The following is a 17,128-nucleotide window of genomic DNA, read 5'->3' as shown; positions in this document are numbered from 1 at the left end:
AAAAAAAAATATAGTCAGCTGTGAGCACTGGAAAGAATGATTTTATTTTTTATTTTCCCACTGTACAGCAAGGGGATCAAGTTATCCTTACATGTATACATTACAATTACATTTTCCCCCCACCCTTTGTTCTGTTGCAACATGAGTATCTAGACAAAGTTCTCAATGCTACTCAGCAGGATCTCCTTGTAAATCTATTCTAAGTTGTGTCTGATAAGCCCAAGCTCCCGATCCCTCCCACTCCCTCCCCCTCCCATCAGGCAGCTACAAGTCTTTTCTCCAAGTCCATGATTTTCTTTTCTGAGGAGATGTTCATTTGTGCTGTATTTTAGATTCCAGTTATAAGTGATATCATATGGCATTTGTCTTTGTCTTTCTGACTTACTTCACTCAGTATGAGATTCTCTAGTTCCATCCATGTTGCTGCAAATGGCATCATGTCATTCTTTTTTATGGCTGAGTAGTATTCCATTGTGTATATATACCACCTCTTCTGAATCCAATCATCTGTTGATGGACATTTGGGTTGTTTCCATGTCCTGGCTATTGTGAATAGTGCTGCAATGAACATGCAGGTGCATGTGTCTCTTTAAAGCAGAGTTTTGTCTGAATATACGCCCAAGAGTGGGATTGTGGGGTCATATGGAAGTTCTGTGTATAGATTTCTAAGGTATCTCCAAACTGTTCTCCATAGTGGCTGTACCAGTTTACATTCCCACCAACAGTGCAGGAAGGTTCCCTTTTCTCCACAGCCCCTCCAGCACTTGTTATTTGTGGATTTATTAATGATGGCCATTCTGACAGGTGTGAGGTGGTATCTCGTGGTAGTTTTGATTTGCATGTCTCTTATAATCAGCGATGTTGAGCATTTTTTCATGTGTTTGCTGGCCATCTGTATATCTTCTTTGGAGAAATGTCTATTCAGGTCTTTTGCCCATTTTTCCATTGATTGATTGGTTTTTTTGCTGTTAAGTTGTATAAGTTGTTTATATATTCTAGAGATTAAGCCCTTGTCATTGCATCATTTGAAACTATTTTCTCCCATTCTGTAAGTTGTCTTTTTTTTTTCTTTTGGGTTTCCTTTGCTGTGCAAAAGCTTTTCAGTTTGATGAGGTCCCATGGGTTTATTTTTGCTCTAATTTCTATTGCTTTGGGAGACTGACCTGAGAAAACATTCATGAGGTTGATGTCAGAGAGTGTTTTGCCTATGTTTTCTTCTAGGAGTTTGATGGTGTCCTGTCATATATTTAAGTCTTTCAGCCATTTGGAGTTTATTTTTGTGCATGGTGTGAGGGTGTGTTCTAGTTTCATTGCTTTGCATGCAGCTGTCCAGGTTTCCCAGCAATGCTTGCTGAATAGACTTTCTTTTTCCCATTTTATGTTCTTGCCTCCCTTGTCAAAGATTAATTGACCATAGGTGTCAGGGTTTATTTCCGGATTCTCTCTTCTGTTCCATTGGTCTGTCTGTTTTGATACCAGTACCACACTGTTTTGATGACTGGGGCTTTGTAGTATTTCTTGAAGTCTGGGAGAGTTATGCCTCCTGCTTGGTTTTTGTTTCTCAGGATTGCTTTGGCGATTCTGGGTCTTTTGTTGTTCCATATAAATGTTTGTATTGTTTGTTCTAGTTCTGTGAAAAATGTCATGGGTAATTTGATAGGGATTGCACTGAATCTGTAGATTGCTTTGTAGTATGGCCATTTTTACACTATTGATTTTTCCAATACAGGAACATGGAATATCTTGGAAAGAATGATTTTTTATCATGAGACCTAATATCCTCATGAGTGACTTTGATGTTTCATTTATTATTAAACACAGGATCTGCTTTAAACAATCTGTCATCATATTAAAGGAGTCATCGCCAAGACATGGCCAAATGCATCTTGGGTACTCCTCTCCCACCCTAATCGTGAGGCCCAAATCTGCCAGAGGAATATGCCATTTTCTGTGTGGTCTGCTATTTAGGTCCCTAAAAGACTGAAAGGCCTCAATACCTCACATAGTTCTGTCCTGTTTTAAGAAATGAGATTAATCAACAAATAGGGTCTGACCCATTATATTTTCTCTTAGAGAACAGAAAAAAAAAAAGAAAACACGCAAAAGCAACCCACACAAAACTGGTGGTTACGGTAGGAGACCTCAGTAGAAAAACACATTAAAGCATGATATACAATGACACAAATTCAGACTAATGTCAACAGCTGGTGGACTTTGGGCTGGGAGAGCCCGCAGATGGGTTTCACTTGGTCTGTGGTGTTTAAGCAAAATTTGTTCAACATTTAACAAAAAATTTGACACACAAATTACAAAACTTCACAAAAAATTTCACACACAAAATCAGAATATCTGGCAACTAAGCTGAGATTGCTACTTCACAAAACTCTCCCGGGGCTGAGCGGCAGCTGCTCTCTTCTCTGCGCCTCCATTGCTCCCGCATGTTGCCTGCCTAACCTTGCAGGCGTTTGGGGTTGCAACTCTGGCATCAAGCACATCAAGTAATGAAATGGCTGGACAGACATCACTTACAGGAGATATACTGTCAGAGGTGGAGACAACATACGAAGTGAACAACCACACTCGAGGACAGGAATTCTTACCTTCTGATGCCTCCTCCAGACACTTTCGCATCTTCTCCTTTCCCCTGCAGGACACTGCATAATAGTCAGGCTGAGGGGTTCCTGCCTCTATGATGCGGTTCGCAGGGCATCTCTCCTGCCCCCAAGTGACCAGGTCACTGGGCCAAGAAAGCAGGCACCCCAGGCCTATCCGTGAGGGGGCGCTGCTCCCTCCCCCTCAGCTTATTCTGCATCCACAGAAAGCAGCTGAGAAGATGGGAACTTTCCAGTGTTTCACAGTGGCGTTACACAGAAGGAAGAAGCTTTGTGATGACTCTACTTGAAGTCAGCTTTCTCTACTAAGCTCCAGATATACCTAGTCGACGCCTCCATCCTCCACAGTTACCTCAACCAAACCTTTTCGATCTATTATTTGTAATCTTTCCTTGCCATCCTCCCAGAACAAAATATGCTCTGTGTCCAGTATTTCCTTTCTGCATCCTCTCAATCACCTAAGCCAGAAGCCTAGGACTCATCCCAGGCTTCTCTCTCTGCTGACCACATACTTTCCCACCTCCAAGTAGTCACTGGTCCAAGAACAAACCACCTCCTTACTATCTGCATGGTCAGGCCACCCGAGATGGCTGTTCTCTTGCTCTCCTTATACCCCCTGCTTGACCAGTCCTTACCTGTCTACACCTAGTCACCTGACTGACTTTCTCTCTAAATCAAAGAGCCTTAACAGTAAATGCCTATGCATGTGCCCTGGCCCCAGCTAGTGATTGTTCTAATCTTTAGATGAGAACTATAAATGATAGCTTATCAAAGGTTCATGAGGGGCACACCCCTCTGCTGGTCTCCCTGGCAACTGATGAGCCAAACCCAATTCTGCCTATAACTGGTAACCTCCCTCCTCCTGGGAGCAAAGTCTGTGCCATGCCCTGCCGGCCTCTGCCACACACAATGGGGTGTCACTGCAGGACCCTGCCTCAGACATGTAAACACCTCTAACCATTAAATCACTGATGTCTCTGCGGCTGACTCTGGGCTCTTTTCTTGGTCTTGAGTCTGGGCAAGTACAGGGCTTGCAGGTCTGTGGGGTGCAATCCAACACTGTCTTTCTTACATTCCCTCCCCCCATCATTTGTGTAACCAACTTCGTTCAATCTCTCACACAGAATATTCCAACAGTCTCTCTAAATCCATTCTTATCCACTCCATCCCTCCAGGTCCTAACCACAGGGCAGTCACAGTGATTTGTAAAACAGAAGTCTCATCCTGTTACTCTTCAGCTTAAACCCTTCAGTGGGCCCACTCTTTGCATCATGGATTCCACCCAACGATCTCAATGTCCTGTTCCCAGCCTGCTCTCTAGTCTTGACTGTCCATTATGGTAACCACAAGATACATGCGGCTACTGAGTACGTGAAACAGTGCTCGTCCAAACCAAAGGGTGCCATAAGTACAAAACATACACCAGATTTCAAAGAGTCAGCACAGAGGAAAAAAAATTAAACGTCTCATTAATAACTTTCACATTGGGCACATGTTGAAATAAAAATATTTTGCACATACTGGGTTAAAATATTATTAAAAATTAATTGTACTTGTTACTTTGTACATCTATTCATGTGGCTTCTAAAAACTTAAAGGTATATATGTGGCTTGCGTTTTCTTTATCACATCTTCCTACCTTCATCTTTCCCGTCTCATATGCTGCTGAGCATCAGGCATGCTCAGTGACTAACAAAGCCAGCCACAGTGTTTTATAACCTTATACGTCCATCCTAAATGAAAATTAGAATGCCCTTGAACTATCACACTCCATTCCTCCTGTGATGGCTTTCAAGTACATGCACAAATCCCTTGACACTCCTCCTTTTAAAAGGTAGACTCTGATTCCCCTTTGCAGGAGTATGGACTAGAGAGTAGGACTACATAAACAGAACAAAGCAGAAATATCAGGGTGTGCCATAAAAGGGGCTGGGCTTCCTTCTCCTCTCCCCTGCCCCGTCCCTGTCTCTATCAAGGATCATGCACTCCGAGTGAAGCCAGCTGCCTTAAGAGATCTGAGCAGCCCTCTGGGGGCTCCACAAGACAAGGTACTGACATCTCCTGCCAATGGCCGTGTGCATGAGCCATCTTGAAAGTAGATCCTTCAGCCCCAGTCAGGCCTTCTGGTGACTGCGGCTCCACCAGTGTCTTCACTGTAAATTTATGAGAAAATCTGAGCAAGAACCACCCAGCTAAGCTGCTCCCAAATTTCCCAGAAACTGTGAGATAACGTTTGTTCCTTTAAGCAGCTGAGTTTGGGGACAATTTCTTACATAGCAACAAACAACCAGTACACCATTCATGTCCTAAATCCTTTCCCATTTTCATCCAAGGACAGAAAAAAAGAGAGCAGGTAGCTGCTAAGACCTCAAAGTTAGGTCTCACCTACTTAGATATCAGAATATGAAGCCTTTCCTAATAAACCTGAGCCAATTCCTACATATCTGTAAACAATTTTTTAATTAGAAATGTTTTTCACACATTTTGAACTCGTGTCTTAACTGAAAACATATTTTACTGTTTAAAATTAACTTCTTAAAAATAAAAAATTCTGATATTCACACAGAAATTTTGGAACAGTCTAAAAAGAAGGGAATTTAAATCACCTGAAATATGACCTTACTGAGGAAAAAACTATTGACATTTTTAATATCCATTTACATATAATTTTATACAAGATGATTTTGCATATATGCAGTTCTTCATCCTCTTCTTCTCATGCAATGACCTTGCTTCTCATTTCCTTAGCCTCCTCGTATCAGCTACGGACTCCACAACCAGGATCTAGACCAAGGTGTGGTCCATGGACCAGCTGCATCAGCGCTGCCTGAGACCTTGTTGGAAATGCGGAATCTAAGATCCATCACACTTTCACATCTGGACACTTGCACTTGCTATTTCCTTTGCCTGTAAGCTAGTCCTTGCAGGACTAATCCTTGCAAGACTAATCCTTGCAAGACTGACTCCCTCACCCATTCTGGTCTCTGCTCCAATGTCAACTGCAGAGAAAAGCCATTTCTGACCTCCCTAACTAAAGCTGCATTCCTGTTTCACTCTGTCCTATCCTGCTTTACTTTCTTCATCACACTTATCACCACTTGACAGTATTTTATATGTTACTTCCTTCCACAAATATTTAAGGAACACCCACTATGTGTCAGACACTGCTCTAAGCTCTGGGGACAGAGGAGAACAAAATGAAGTCCTACATCCCCCATGCTAATGTAAGCATGCTCTGCAGATACAAGTTGTTAGTTATTATTTCTTGTCTCTTTACTTCTTCCTTCAGGAAGAGGTCCAATCTCTACCATCAGCAGAAGGCTCTGTGCCAGATCCCATGACTTAAACCCACCCTGAACATTCCAGCTGCTATTTAGGGGGAATTTTGCAATGCATTTTTGTGCCATGCTGAGCTAAGTTTAACTTGGTTGTTTTCAATCCCAGTGAATTATCCCAGAACAGCTTCCCTGTAGTGGAAATTTCCCTTATTTGAAGTAAGCCGCAAACGACATAGCTAGCAGTTGTCATTCCTGTGAAATTTATCTGCGTTCAAAGGGTTCCCCAAAATGGGACCAAAAATTTTTATCATCATCCTCATCACTAACAGCAGCAGCAGCAGCAGCAGCAGCAGCAGGGTCAGGCCTGACAGAAGGGTCAAGGGGCCAGGTTTACCTCCCGCCTCCTGCCACCCAGTGCACATCTAGGTCCCATTCCTTGGAGGCCTAGCTCTCAGCTGGCTATCCTGGAACCCCTCCCAAGGTGACAACTTGCACATCAATGGGAAGTGCTTGGAGACTACAAAGGAAGGGAACACTGGTAGCTTATTATGTGCCAGGTTTGTTTATCCCCCACACAGTATTTCATTACGTGAGGAGAATACAACCTAGAAGGACGTATTCTGTTGTCATTTTACAGACGAGAAACTGAGGCTCATGGAGATTACATGCCTCTCCCACGTTGCTCTGGGTGGTCTGAAGTCCAAGCTTTGTCTTTCAAGTTGCCTGAGCCTCAAAAACTCAAAGGAACATATTTTAATGGTGGATTATCAAAGCCCATGATTGGAAGAACTTTTTTTTTTTTTTAATACAATGGAGGTGGGAAGAGTAATGGAACTGTTGATGAAAAGGGAAGATCTGTGCAGCAAGATCTTTCAGTTCAAGTGAACCAACATTTAAGACAGAATGCAAAAAAAAAAAAAAAAAAAAAAAAAAGGAGTTCCCATCATGGCGGAACAGAAACGAATCCGACTAGGAATCATGAGGCATGAGGTTTCAGGTTCCATTCCTGGCCTCGCTCAGTGGGTTAAGGATTTGGCATTGCCATGAGCTTTGGTGTAGGTCACAGCTACAGCTCAGATTAGACCCCTAACTGTAGATGCAGCTCAGATCTGGTGTTGCTGTGGCTGTGGTGTAGGCCGGCGGCTACAGCTCCAATTAGACCCCTAGCCTGGGAACCTCCATGTGCCATGGGTGCAGTCCTAAAAGGACAAAAACAAAAAGAGAAAAAAAAGAAAAAAGACAGAATGGTCTTTCAACTGTCGGCACCCACTCCTTCATCTTATAGAAGTGGAGCAATAAGGCCCAAAGTGGGTGATGATATCATTTAAACCTAAAGGGTTGAGATGAGGACCTATGTGGCTACATTTACAGGAACCAAATTTTCTATGGTCCTACTTGAGACAGAAGAAGAGATACACAATTTCCACCCATTCATAAAACCACAGTGTCCCATCTGTAGTCATCATCACAAGTGTAATCGCCATAATAACTGTGAGTAGGGAACTGCCATTTCTAAGTGGTTTCCAAATCTAGTAATGTTCTCATGTCTACATCTACCCCCCCAAAAAAACTGTTAGATAAATAAAAATGCACAGGTTTAGCATAGGAAACATATATAAAATATTAAACAGATATATTTTGTTTAGAAACCTGTCTTGACTTCTCAAAACTATTAAGGCAAAGGATCAAATATAACAGATTTCATTGCATAAGCACTTTTACAAGTGCATATAGCATGGGATGAGGGCTCTCTGTGACCCCAGGAATAAGAACATGGGGTTCCCCTTTCTATACAGAGTTGACAGGACAGAGAATGGCAGAGACAGGACTGGGTGAGCAGGAGCCTCATATATGAATATTTGAATGTGATCAAATAAAACAAGTACTGAGCTCTTACTCTGTGCCAAGTGCTGTGCTACCAATAGGCAGTGTATGGCCTGATTGCCAAGATATGATATACACTAAGAAAATTAAATAGTTCTTGTGAGTAATAAATATGTGTGTTAACGATAATTAACACCTCCTGTTTGCAGATGCAGCAGGATAATATTTTGGTGCATTAAGTGAAATGTTTTCCCTTCTCTGTAATTCTTGTTACCTATGAACCTTTTCCCACACAGGCTTTCTTGGCACACTGCCTGGGGGATGGGATTATACTACAGAACAAAAGAGGCAAATTCTTGCCTTTTGAGTTTCAAAACCTGAAATCTTGGCAAAAACAAAATGTTTGGAAGAAAAATACATCTATGAAATGGTCACAGTTTTTTCTTTTCCCCCTACCCTTAAGATAAAATAAAATCAGAGGGGGAGAAACGGTGGTAGAAAGAGGTGAGGGCAAAAGTGGAAGAGCTTGAATGGGTCACTAAGCAGACACCTGTGCTGCGTCCCCACTGCCCTCACTCTGTCTGACCGAGTTCCTGCTGCACAGGAGAGATAACAGACACTCCAGGGGAAGTCCTCTCATCCGAGATGAGAATCTGGCCAGCAGCTGTCCCCAACCACCTGCTGCTGCCGCTTCCAGGCTCAGCTAAAACCTCACAGACCCCACAACCATGCATCGTTCACCCAGCTTTGTATCAGCACAGCAGAGAAGGTCTGGCTAGGAAAGCCAGTCTAGATGGAGAGGGCCCCAGGCAGTCTGAAAGCGCCCCAGGGAGTTCAGGGACAGAACCAAGTACTTTCCAAGTGCCCAAGAGTACTGAAAGATCTTGTGCCCAGGGATTAAGAGGACACAAGACTTACATGGAGCAGGGACACTGTAACAGGGTACCCCATTCAGCCAGTGCCATCATGGACAGAGGAGAATCCTGAGGACTGGGGTCTACCCCCAACTTTCTCTCCCTATCTCATACTGCCACACCCGAACACCCCTAGAGCTACACAAACACTCCAGGTACATGATTCCACTAAATACTTATCCATCTCCCCAAAGAAGGCCCCAGCTTCCTCACAAACCCACCCCCATCCATCCATCCATACTTAACAAGCTCCCTTCAGAAATATTCTTGCAGGGTTCAACTAAACCCGCTACACTGCAGCACAAATACTTTTTTCCATGTTCTTAGGAAGTACAGACAAGAAAACAGTATGTGTTTTCTGGTCTGAGAAGAAGAAGAGTAAGGTCTACAGTTACCTTAGGTTCCTGACACATAAAAGGTCTCTCTTCTGAGTTCAGATATGAAATCCAGAGCCTGATTATAAAAGTAGGGGTGAGTTTGTCTTCCAAAGTTTCCTCCCACACTCCAGGGGGCCCCAGGTTGGTCTTTTCCTATCCTGGTGTCCCTCTTGTAAAGTCCTCTAACTATCTCCCCATGGCAACCTGGAACTCGTTCACATTCAAGCGACTCAGAACAGTCTGTGGTTTAACTTCCCTCCGCCTCTGCTCCCGCAGCCAATCAGCCGATGACTTTACTTCCTTGCTCTCCCTCCTCTCCTTTCCATTACCTGGAAAGCTGTTCTCTAGCTGCCCTCCTCAGTCCAGGAACACCATGGACATGCACTTCCTCTCCTGCTTGAAGATCACGGCCAGCCATGGGACTTGCTTCGGCCAATAAAACGTGGGCAGGGATGACAGGCTGCTTCTCCTGGATGTATTTAATTGCCGTACGTGACACCCCAGCACGTTCTTCTTCCTGCCATTAGAACCAACAACATTCCGGCTGTGGGAGGCTCTGTTGACCTGATTCCTAGAGTAAGGACTCCAAGCCTGTGTATAAGGGACTTGTAATGTGAGCAAGGAATCAACATTTGTTTAACTAATTCACTGGTTGTTACTGAATCTGTTGGAAAAGGTTATCAAGAGGATGTGACTCCTGGTTGACCCACGAGCTGGATAGGACATTTGAGGCTTCTCACCCCTCCCCTGTTCTTGGAGTATATAGGCTCTATCCACGTTCCCACAGTGGGAGCCATTCAAGGACGCAACCTTGAGACTGTAGTGTGCAGTTGAGACATCTGGACTGAATATGTGACTGAACCCAGTTAAGGCCTCAGTATAAATTTTTAAGATTCTGGAGGGCCGGGGCAGAGACCTACGTGTCTTGTGGCCACCCAAGACAAGCTTATATGTAAGTTCTCTTGCTTATTAACTGTTCGCTACCAATGTGAGTGGTGTGCCTCTTCCTCCGTCTCACCTTGCCCTCTGTATGGGATCCAGTTCCAGATTTCACCCAGGAGATTCCTGAGGCTGCGAACCAGCAACATCATAATCTCGCCCATCCTAACACACCTGAGCTACCAGCAGGTTTCAGGCTCTCGTCACTTCTCATCTGTGCTCTAACACACGCTACTCAAAGTGTGGTCTGTACACAGTGTCAATTCACAAAGGATTGCTGGTCTGGAATGAGAAGTACAGAAATTGAGAATAAACATTTAGAAATTCATATAACAATTTAACTGATTAACTTTATCTGTTGGGGCTAATAAATAAATATTTGGGTATAGAGTAACCCCAGATCATGGCATTGGGCCTTCTTGCCCAAGCTGTCCTGCAAAAATGCTTGCCAAATTAAACAGGATCAAAGCTTCAGGGTTAAGAAACAGCACTGGGAACTATAGCTAGTCACTTACAATGGAGCATGATAATGTGAGAAAAAGAACATATATATGTATGTGTGACTGGGTCACCTTGCTACACAGTAGAAAATTGACAGAACACTGTAAACCAGCTATGAAGGAAAAAATAAAAATCATTAAAAAATAAATAAAAAAATTAAAATAACAACAACAAAAAGAAACAGAACCATGAGAAGTTCCCATTGTGGCTCAGTGGTAATGAGCCCGACTAGTACCCATGAGGATGTGGGTTCAATCCCTGGCCTTGCTCAAGGGGTTAAGGAAATGGTGTTGCCATGGGTTATGGTGTAAGTTGCAGACTCGGCTCGGATCTCAAGTTGCTGAGGCTGTGGCGTAGGCAGGCAGCTGTGGCTCCAATTCGATCCCAAGCCTGGGAACTTCCACATGCTACAGATGTGGGCCTAAAAACCAAAAAGAAAATAAAAGAAATAGAATGACGGTAGGATTTCAAGCAATAGCAAGCAGATCCATGGGATATTTAGGGATTAAGACCCTTCCTCACTGATAGTGAAGTCATCATTTGAACGTTCCCTGAGTCTTCTCTTTGTACCAGCACAGAATTTAGTTCTAACAAACAAAGCACCTTTCTGAGCTCTTTCTCATTTAATATTAAATATTGTCTTAGGTTTGCCTACATAAAGAGCATGGACATGGATGTATTTATTCTTTGGAAGAAAACTTTATAAATATATTGCCTATGAAAATGATTTTCCAAATTATCCACACACAGCATGACATTTTGATACACTTGTTCAAGAGTACAAGAGGATAATATAACTGATCTCTAAATCACTTTCTAACTCCCTCCAGGACTAAGCGACTCTTTTTCTTCCCAAAGCCTCTTTGACACACATTAATATATTTCTCTGCACCACACAAGATTCTGAAAAGAACAGGGGCCTAGATGTTAAGAGACCTCGTTCTAGTCGTCATTGCCCACTCACTTGCTACCACCTGAAGCTGCTGCTCAACCACTCAGTCCCCTAATTGCTCCATCTATTAAACAAGGGTAGTAAATTAATAGTAAATAAATAATATCAGTTCTGTTGTGCAAATCAAAGAGTACTGAAGCACTTGAGAGAGAATAAAGTGCTACATTATCATTAGCATTTAGCATTTATATGTTCCGCTGCCTTGTAATACTCTCCAGTTATCTTGAACACACGGATTTTCTCCTTTCGAACCTAACAATAAGCCTTGGCAAGGTGCATGGTGTAATATTTCTCCATACCTGTCCAATGTTCAGGGCTTTGGGACAAATAACATACATACAACGATTGTTTGAAAATTGTTTAATTTACCAGACGTTGCTAAACCCCTTCACCATTAAGGAAACTGCATAAATTTCACACGCTGCCTGACAGGTATTCCTCACTCACAATGGTAATGCTCTTTTTTAGAGCTCTGGCTATCTGAACTCCTTGAAGGAACAGGTCATATCTCATTAATCTCTGTAACCCTGGCGTTTACAACATCATCTAAGCACAGAGAAGTCCAATTAATGTCTAAAGATAAATAATGTGTTAATAAATGAATGGATTCTAATTAAATACTTCCTTAATATGACCCCCATTCAGTACAATGAAATCTAAAAAAAAAATCTTTGATTTTAAACAGTTTTTTAATCTTCCAGAACCATCTAAACATTTCAAAAGCAGACCCACCCAATAAGTCATGAGATTTTCCCATCCTCTTTCCTAACAAGCCCAAACAGTTCTTATTCAAAAATCATTAACAAACAAACAAACAAAAACAAAGGAGTTCCCATGGTGGCGCAGCGGAAACGAATCCGACTAGGAACCATGAGGTTGCGGGTTCGATCCCTGGCCTCGCTCAGTGGGTTAAGCACCTGGCCCAAATCTAGCGTGGCTGTGGCTGTAGTGTAGGCCAGTGGCAACAGCTCTGATTAGACCCCTAGCCTGGGAACCTTCATATGCTGCGGGTGCTGCCCTAAAAAGACAAAAAAAAAAAAAAAAAAAAGATCATTAAGAGGCTTAGGCTGCAGGAGTGGGGGTGGTAAGGAACAGGACAGCTCTGGGTCTGAAAGGAGGGAAAATGGTACTTCTTGTGCAGAGAATATGCCATGATTCTGCGCATGTAAACAGTCAAGGTAAAATGCGGCAGATGAATAAAGAGCTTCTGTCTACAAGAACTATAAACTTTGGCAGGAACCACTGTGCCGCAGCAGCGAAAGCCCTCCTACTAGCTCTGCAAAGGAAAAAGTGACCTCAGAGAGGAATTCACAACTCAAATGCTCAGAAAGAGAAGATGAAGTACCCGAAGTACCATGATGTTTTGGTTAGGTCATTTGGTTCCAGGCGTATAAACGTGTGAACTGTTTCCATTGTTTTTAAAGTGCAGATTATAGGAGCTTTGTAGATACTGTTCTATTCTAGCTGTAGCTCTGAATTCCCAGGTGCCTCCGCCCTCAGGTTCTCGGGGAGGGATCTGCGGTGTTTAGGGGCACGTTCTAGTGGGGACACCGAGGCCAGGCGCAAAGTCAGTCAGTCTGGAGTCACTGGGCCTAGAGGCCTAGTGTTCCACTGAGCCGTCCCTGCTGGGGCGGGCATGGACGAGGGCCTCCGGAATACAAAATGAAGACAGCACGATGTGCATGCTCTTTCCCCACCCTGCTCCATATAGAGAAGGCTTCCCTTTAATGAAAAAGTTTATAGGTGTAACAGTAGCATTTGTGTCTCTGGCCACTGGTATTCAGCCAGTTTACTGAGTGATTCAAAGCTGGGGTCTCTTGCTATGTGATCTGATCTCGAAATTGTATTTATATATTAGGATTTTGCAAGGAAAAAATGAAGTGCATCATGGCATATGGATATGAACAAAACCATAATCTTGAAAAAAAAAAAACCACCCACCCACCCACCCATGCCCCAAACAAGTTTTTGTTTTTAAATATAGATCTCTATTCTGAGCAAAGCATGAATCAATTCACATATTTAATGTCAGTAGAGAGTGTAATTTTAGAGGCATGTCAGAAAGAAAAAGGGGGTGTGAGCACAAAAAACTTATTTATATTTTTATTTATGTGATTCCCCACAGACTGAAAATAAATTTTCAAGAGCACCACATCTCAAGTTAATTCTTTCCTCAAGTCTGAAAATGCTGTGCTTATTTAGCAGTGCCCTCTGCTGTCCAAATCTTAGTGTGCCTTGAGGCAAAAAGTAAACCCCTACACAATTAAATGAGCGTACAATCAGCATTCGTTCATTCACCAAATACTTATTGAGAGCTTAGTATAGGCCAGTTTGGGGAAGGTGGTGGGATACACAAACGTAAGACTTAAAGATTCAGAGAATAAACTAGGGGTTACCAACAGGGAGTGGGACTGAGGCAAGGGCAGGACAGGGGTAGGAGATTAACAGATACAAACCACCATGTGTGAAATAAATAAGCAGCAAGGATATATTGTACAGGAGTTCCTGTCATAGCTCAGCGGTTAACAAATCCGACTAGGAACCATGAGGTTGCAGGTTCTATCCCTGGCCTCGCTCAGTGGGTTAAGGATCTGGCGTTGTCGTGAGCTGTGGTGTAGGTTGCAGACAAGGCTCAGATCCTGCGTTGCTGTACTCTGGTATAAGCTGGTGGCTACAGCTCCGATTCAACCCCTAGCCTGGGAACCTCCATATGCCATGGGTGCAGCCCTAGAAAAGGCAAAAAGACCAAAAAAAAAAAAAAAAAAAAAGGATATATTGTACAGCACAGGGAACTATACCCATTATGCTATAACAACTTTAAATGGAGTATAACCTATAAAAATATTGAATACTTTGTTGTATATCTAAAATCAATATAATTTTACAAGTAAACTATACTTCAATAAAAAAATTCTTTTAAAAAGATACAGTTCCTTGTCCTGTTCCTAAGGAGCCCATAGTCTAATAAGAGAGACAAATGTAAATACAATTACAAAGTTATTGGACCCCATAAAAGAAATCACTTTACCTAGTTTTTCACTAAAATGAGACCAACGGAGCTGGGTTGTCTCCATTTCCAAACTGTCATGGACCATTATTCACATTAGCAGATCTCGGGCTGGCCTTGGACAGAACAACTTTGATCAAGTACACAGGGAACATTCTGAAAAAGAGTAAACATCCCAGGACACACAGTGAGTCTGAGAGCTAGTTTAAAGATTTCTGTGAGAAAGCTCCTTTCACAGTCAGCCCCAAGACACTTCTGGTCTTGTAGTTACATGGGGCCCCCTGGTCACCAGATCTGAAGCACAAACCTAACATTCATTAAGCCTTACGCGTCTTCCTGAAAATGCAGACGATTTTTCTAAGGACTGTAACGAAAAGCCTCAAAAGGAATCAAATGGCAAAGATGCTAAGAATTGGTCATAAATTATTATAGGATCCTTATATTTGCAATTTATCCAGTGGGGACACAGAAACACATATGGTTCTGACTTGGTGCAACTTTAAGCTTTCTAGGGAATGAGAGGGAGTCTGAAGGAGTTGCCAAGACCCTCCATCACAAAGAAAAGTGAAATTCAAATATCAAAGGAAAGGGGTCAGGAGATACTACAGACCAAGAATAATGCTTTATACCATTTTTTGATTTGCCTACTTTTGGCCACGTTTCTGTTCTTGTTATTATTGTTTTCTAGAGTAATTATTAGCCATGACTTGCTGCTAACCAACAGAATATGGTAAAGGTGAAAGGATGCACATGATTACATTACACACAATGATGAGGTCCGTCTTATTGAGGCTCTCTCCCTCCTGGCACTGAGCTGACAGCCGTTGTGCTGGCGAGGCCTAAACGGCAAAAAAGGGGTGGTTTCTTGACAACAGCCCACTAAACGAGGCTCTCAGCCCAAGGGCCCACAGAGAACAGAAAGCTGCTATCCACACGAGTGAGGAAGCAGACCTTTCCCCACGGAAGCCTCAGGTGAGACTATAGCCCTGGCCAACACCTTGGCTGCAGCCTTACAAAGGACCCACCTTTGAGATATAAAATGTGTGCTATTGTAAGCTGCTAAGTTTGTATTAACATTAGTAGGCAACAATAGGTAACTAACATAGACCTCAGGATACCTTTTTAATTTTAAAACATTTTTATTATAAAAGTAATACAAATAAAGAAAAACTGAGATATTCAAGAAAAACAAAGTCATCCATTTACTGCCCTGCCATCCTATTATAACCACAGTTCCTTTATTTTGTCATCTTTTTATTATATACTTGGTGTATTATGTACAGTCAGGATCATACCCATTCATTCGTTTTTTATCTTGGAGTTTTTTTTTTAAATAAGTATTTTCTCATGTTTTTTTTACTATACTCATTACTAATTTTTAATGGGTATATAACGTAACATTCATTCGCTATATATTCTTATTGACTATTTCCCCAGACCAGGGGTTGACAAACTATGGCCCTGCATTTGCAAATAAAATTTTACTGGAATACCCATATCCATGCATTTACATACTGTCTGTGGTTATTTCTGTTCTACAAAGAGCAGAGTTGAGAAGAGTTAAGAAGTTGTGAGAAAGCCTATATGGCCTGAAAAAACTTTCTGGTCCTTTCCAGAAAAAGTTTGCTGACCCTTGACTTAAACTTTTAAGTGGTTTATAATTTAGGCTATCATACACCCAAAAATGTCACTTGAAACATCTTGGTGCCTATAAGTTTTTCAACTTTAGGCAACTTAATTGGGAGGTATTAACAAGAGTGGAATAACTGGGTCTACTTGAGCAAGATATTTTCAAGGTTGACACTGCCCCCACTCCCTCTCTTAGTTACGATATAGTAAGGGTGGTGGTTATAAGAATGAAAAAAAGGCCCAATACTCTTGTAGGTAGCACTTCTCTGGTCCCATTAATCTGGATATGTAATTGTACACACTGGATGAGCATATAATTAGTTTTGATTCAAAGTCAACCACAGAGGGAAGTAACAATAATTGCAACATTAAAACCAACTGAAAGAAAATGTTTACTTCCTAATGGGGGTGAAAAAGCAGACTCAAGTAAATTCTCTAGGTGTCAAGGTGTATATAAATGTCATTCCAAGCTAGTGTAGTGGCCAAAAGGCACTGAAAGAGTTGAGTGGAGAGAAGAGATGCCAGTCTCAACAGTGAGCTAGCAGAGGCAGCAATAACAGAAGAAACCCATGTGCTCCATCCTTCTGAAAATAACTTGGGCATGAACGTGTATACAACTATAATTAACCTGTCTCCAGGCAAGAAAGGTTTACAGCATCTACTCTATATTATTAAACAAAATAAATTCTTCTATCTGGGAAAGTTTTATTCTTCAAAAAAAAAAAAAACTTCTGACTGAGATGGGACCAGCTAAGTCAACCCTGACTAACTCTGAGATTAAAGGTGAACCAGGCTGATGGGTCTCAATCCAATCTTGTACGAATAAAGCAAGCACTGGGAGGTAGAGGTGTCATCTTCTAAGGGAAATATTCTGCAACATAAAAAAAAAAAAAAAAAAAAAAAAAAAAAAAAGATCAGAATGGACCTTTTCCCCAACAGATAAAGTAATTTCAAAGCAAAACTAGAAAAATATTTGATGTGATTATCTCAATTTTGCCAACAATGTATGTAAAAAAACATACAAAATACATTTATTTATTCAAATGTTCCTGTCAAAATGTCAACCAATTTAACATTTCCTAAAGAAGCGTTCTT

The 17,128-nt window shown here is 41.9% G+C and overlaps 1 protein-coding gene across 4 annotated transcripts in view; it reads right to left on the bottom strand.

Annotated features, from left to right (window-relative positions):
• TSEN15 (tRNA splicing endonuclease subunit 15) overlaps positions 1-17,128 on the bottom strand; it is a 96,693-nt gene that overhangs the window by 43,590 nt on the left and 35,975 nt on the right. For 3 of the 4 annotated variants that reach the window (XR_002335967.1, XM_013979928.2, XM_013979927.2), the window contains one exon: positions 15,524-16,904. Coding sequence is in view for 2 of the 4 variants with exons in the window: in XM_013979928.2 (XP_013835382.2) it covers positions 16,811-16,904 (94 nt within the window). In the remaining 2 variants the exon portion in view is untranslated. Of the gene's footprint in view, positions 1-9,334; positions 9,523-10,023; positions 10,227-14,425; positions 14,561-15,523; positions 16,905-17,128 lie in introns of those variants that run through there. The other variant, XR_002335966.1, reaches the window with a different exon arrangement.

This window comes from Sus scrofa, chromosome 9 (genome assembly GCF_000003025.6).
Source record: "Sus scrofa isolate TJ Tabasco breed Duroc chromosome 9, Sscrofa11.1, whole genome shotgun sequence".
NCBI lineage: Eukaryota > Metazoa > Chordata > Mammalia > Artiodactyla > Suidae > Sus > Sus scrofa.
This window is presented reverse-complemented; position numbering and strand designations above follow the sequence as displayed.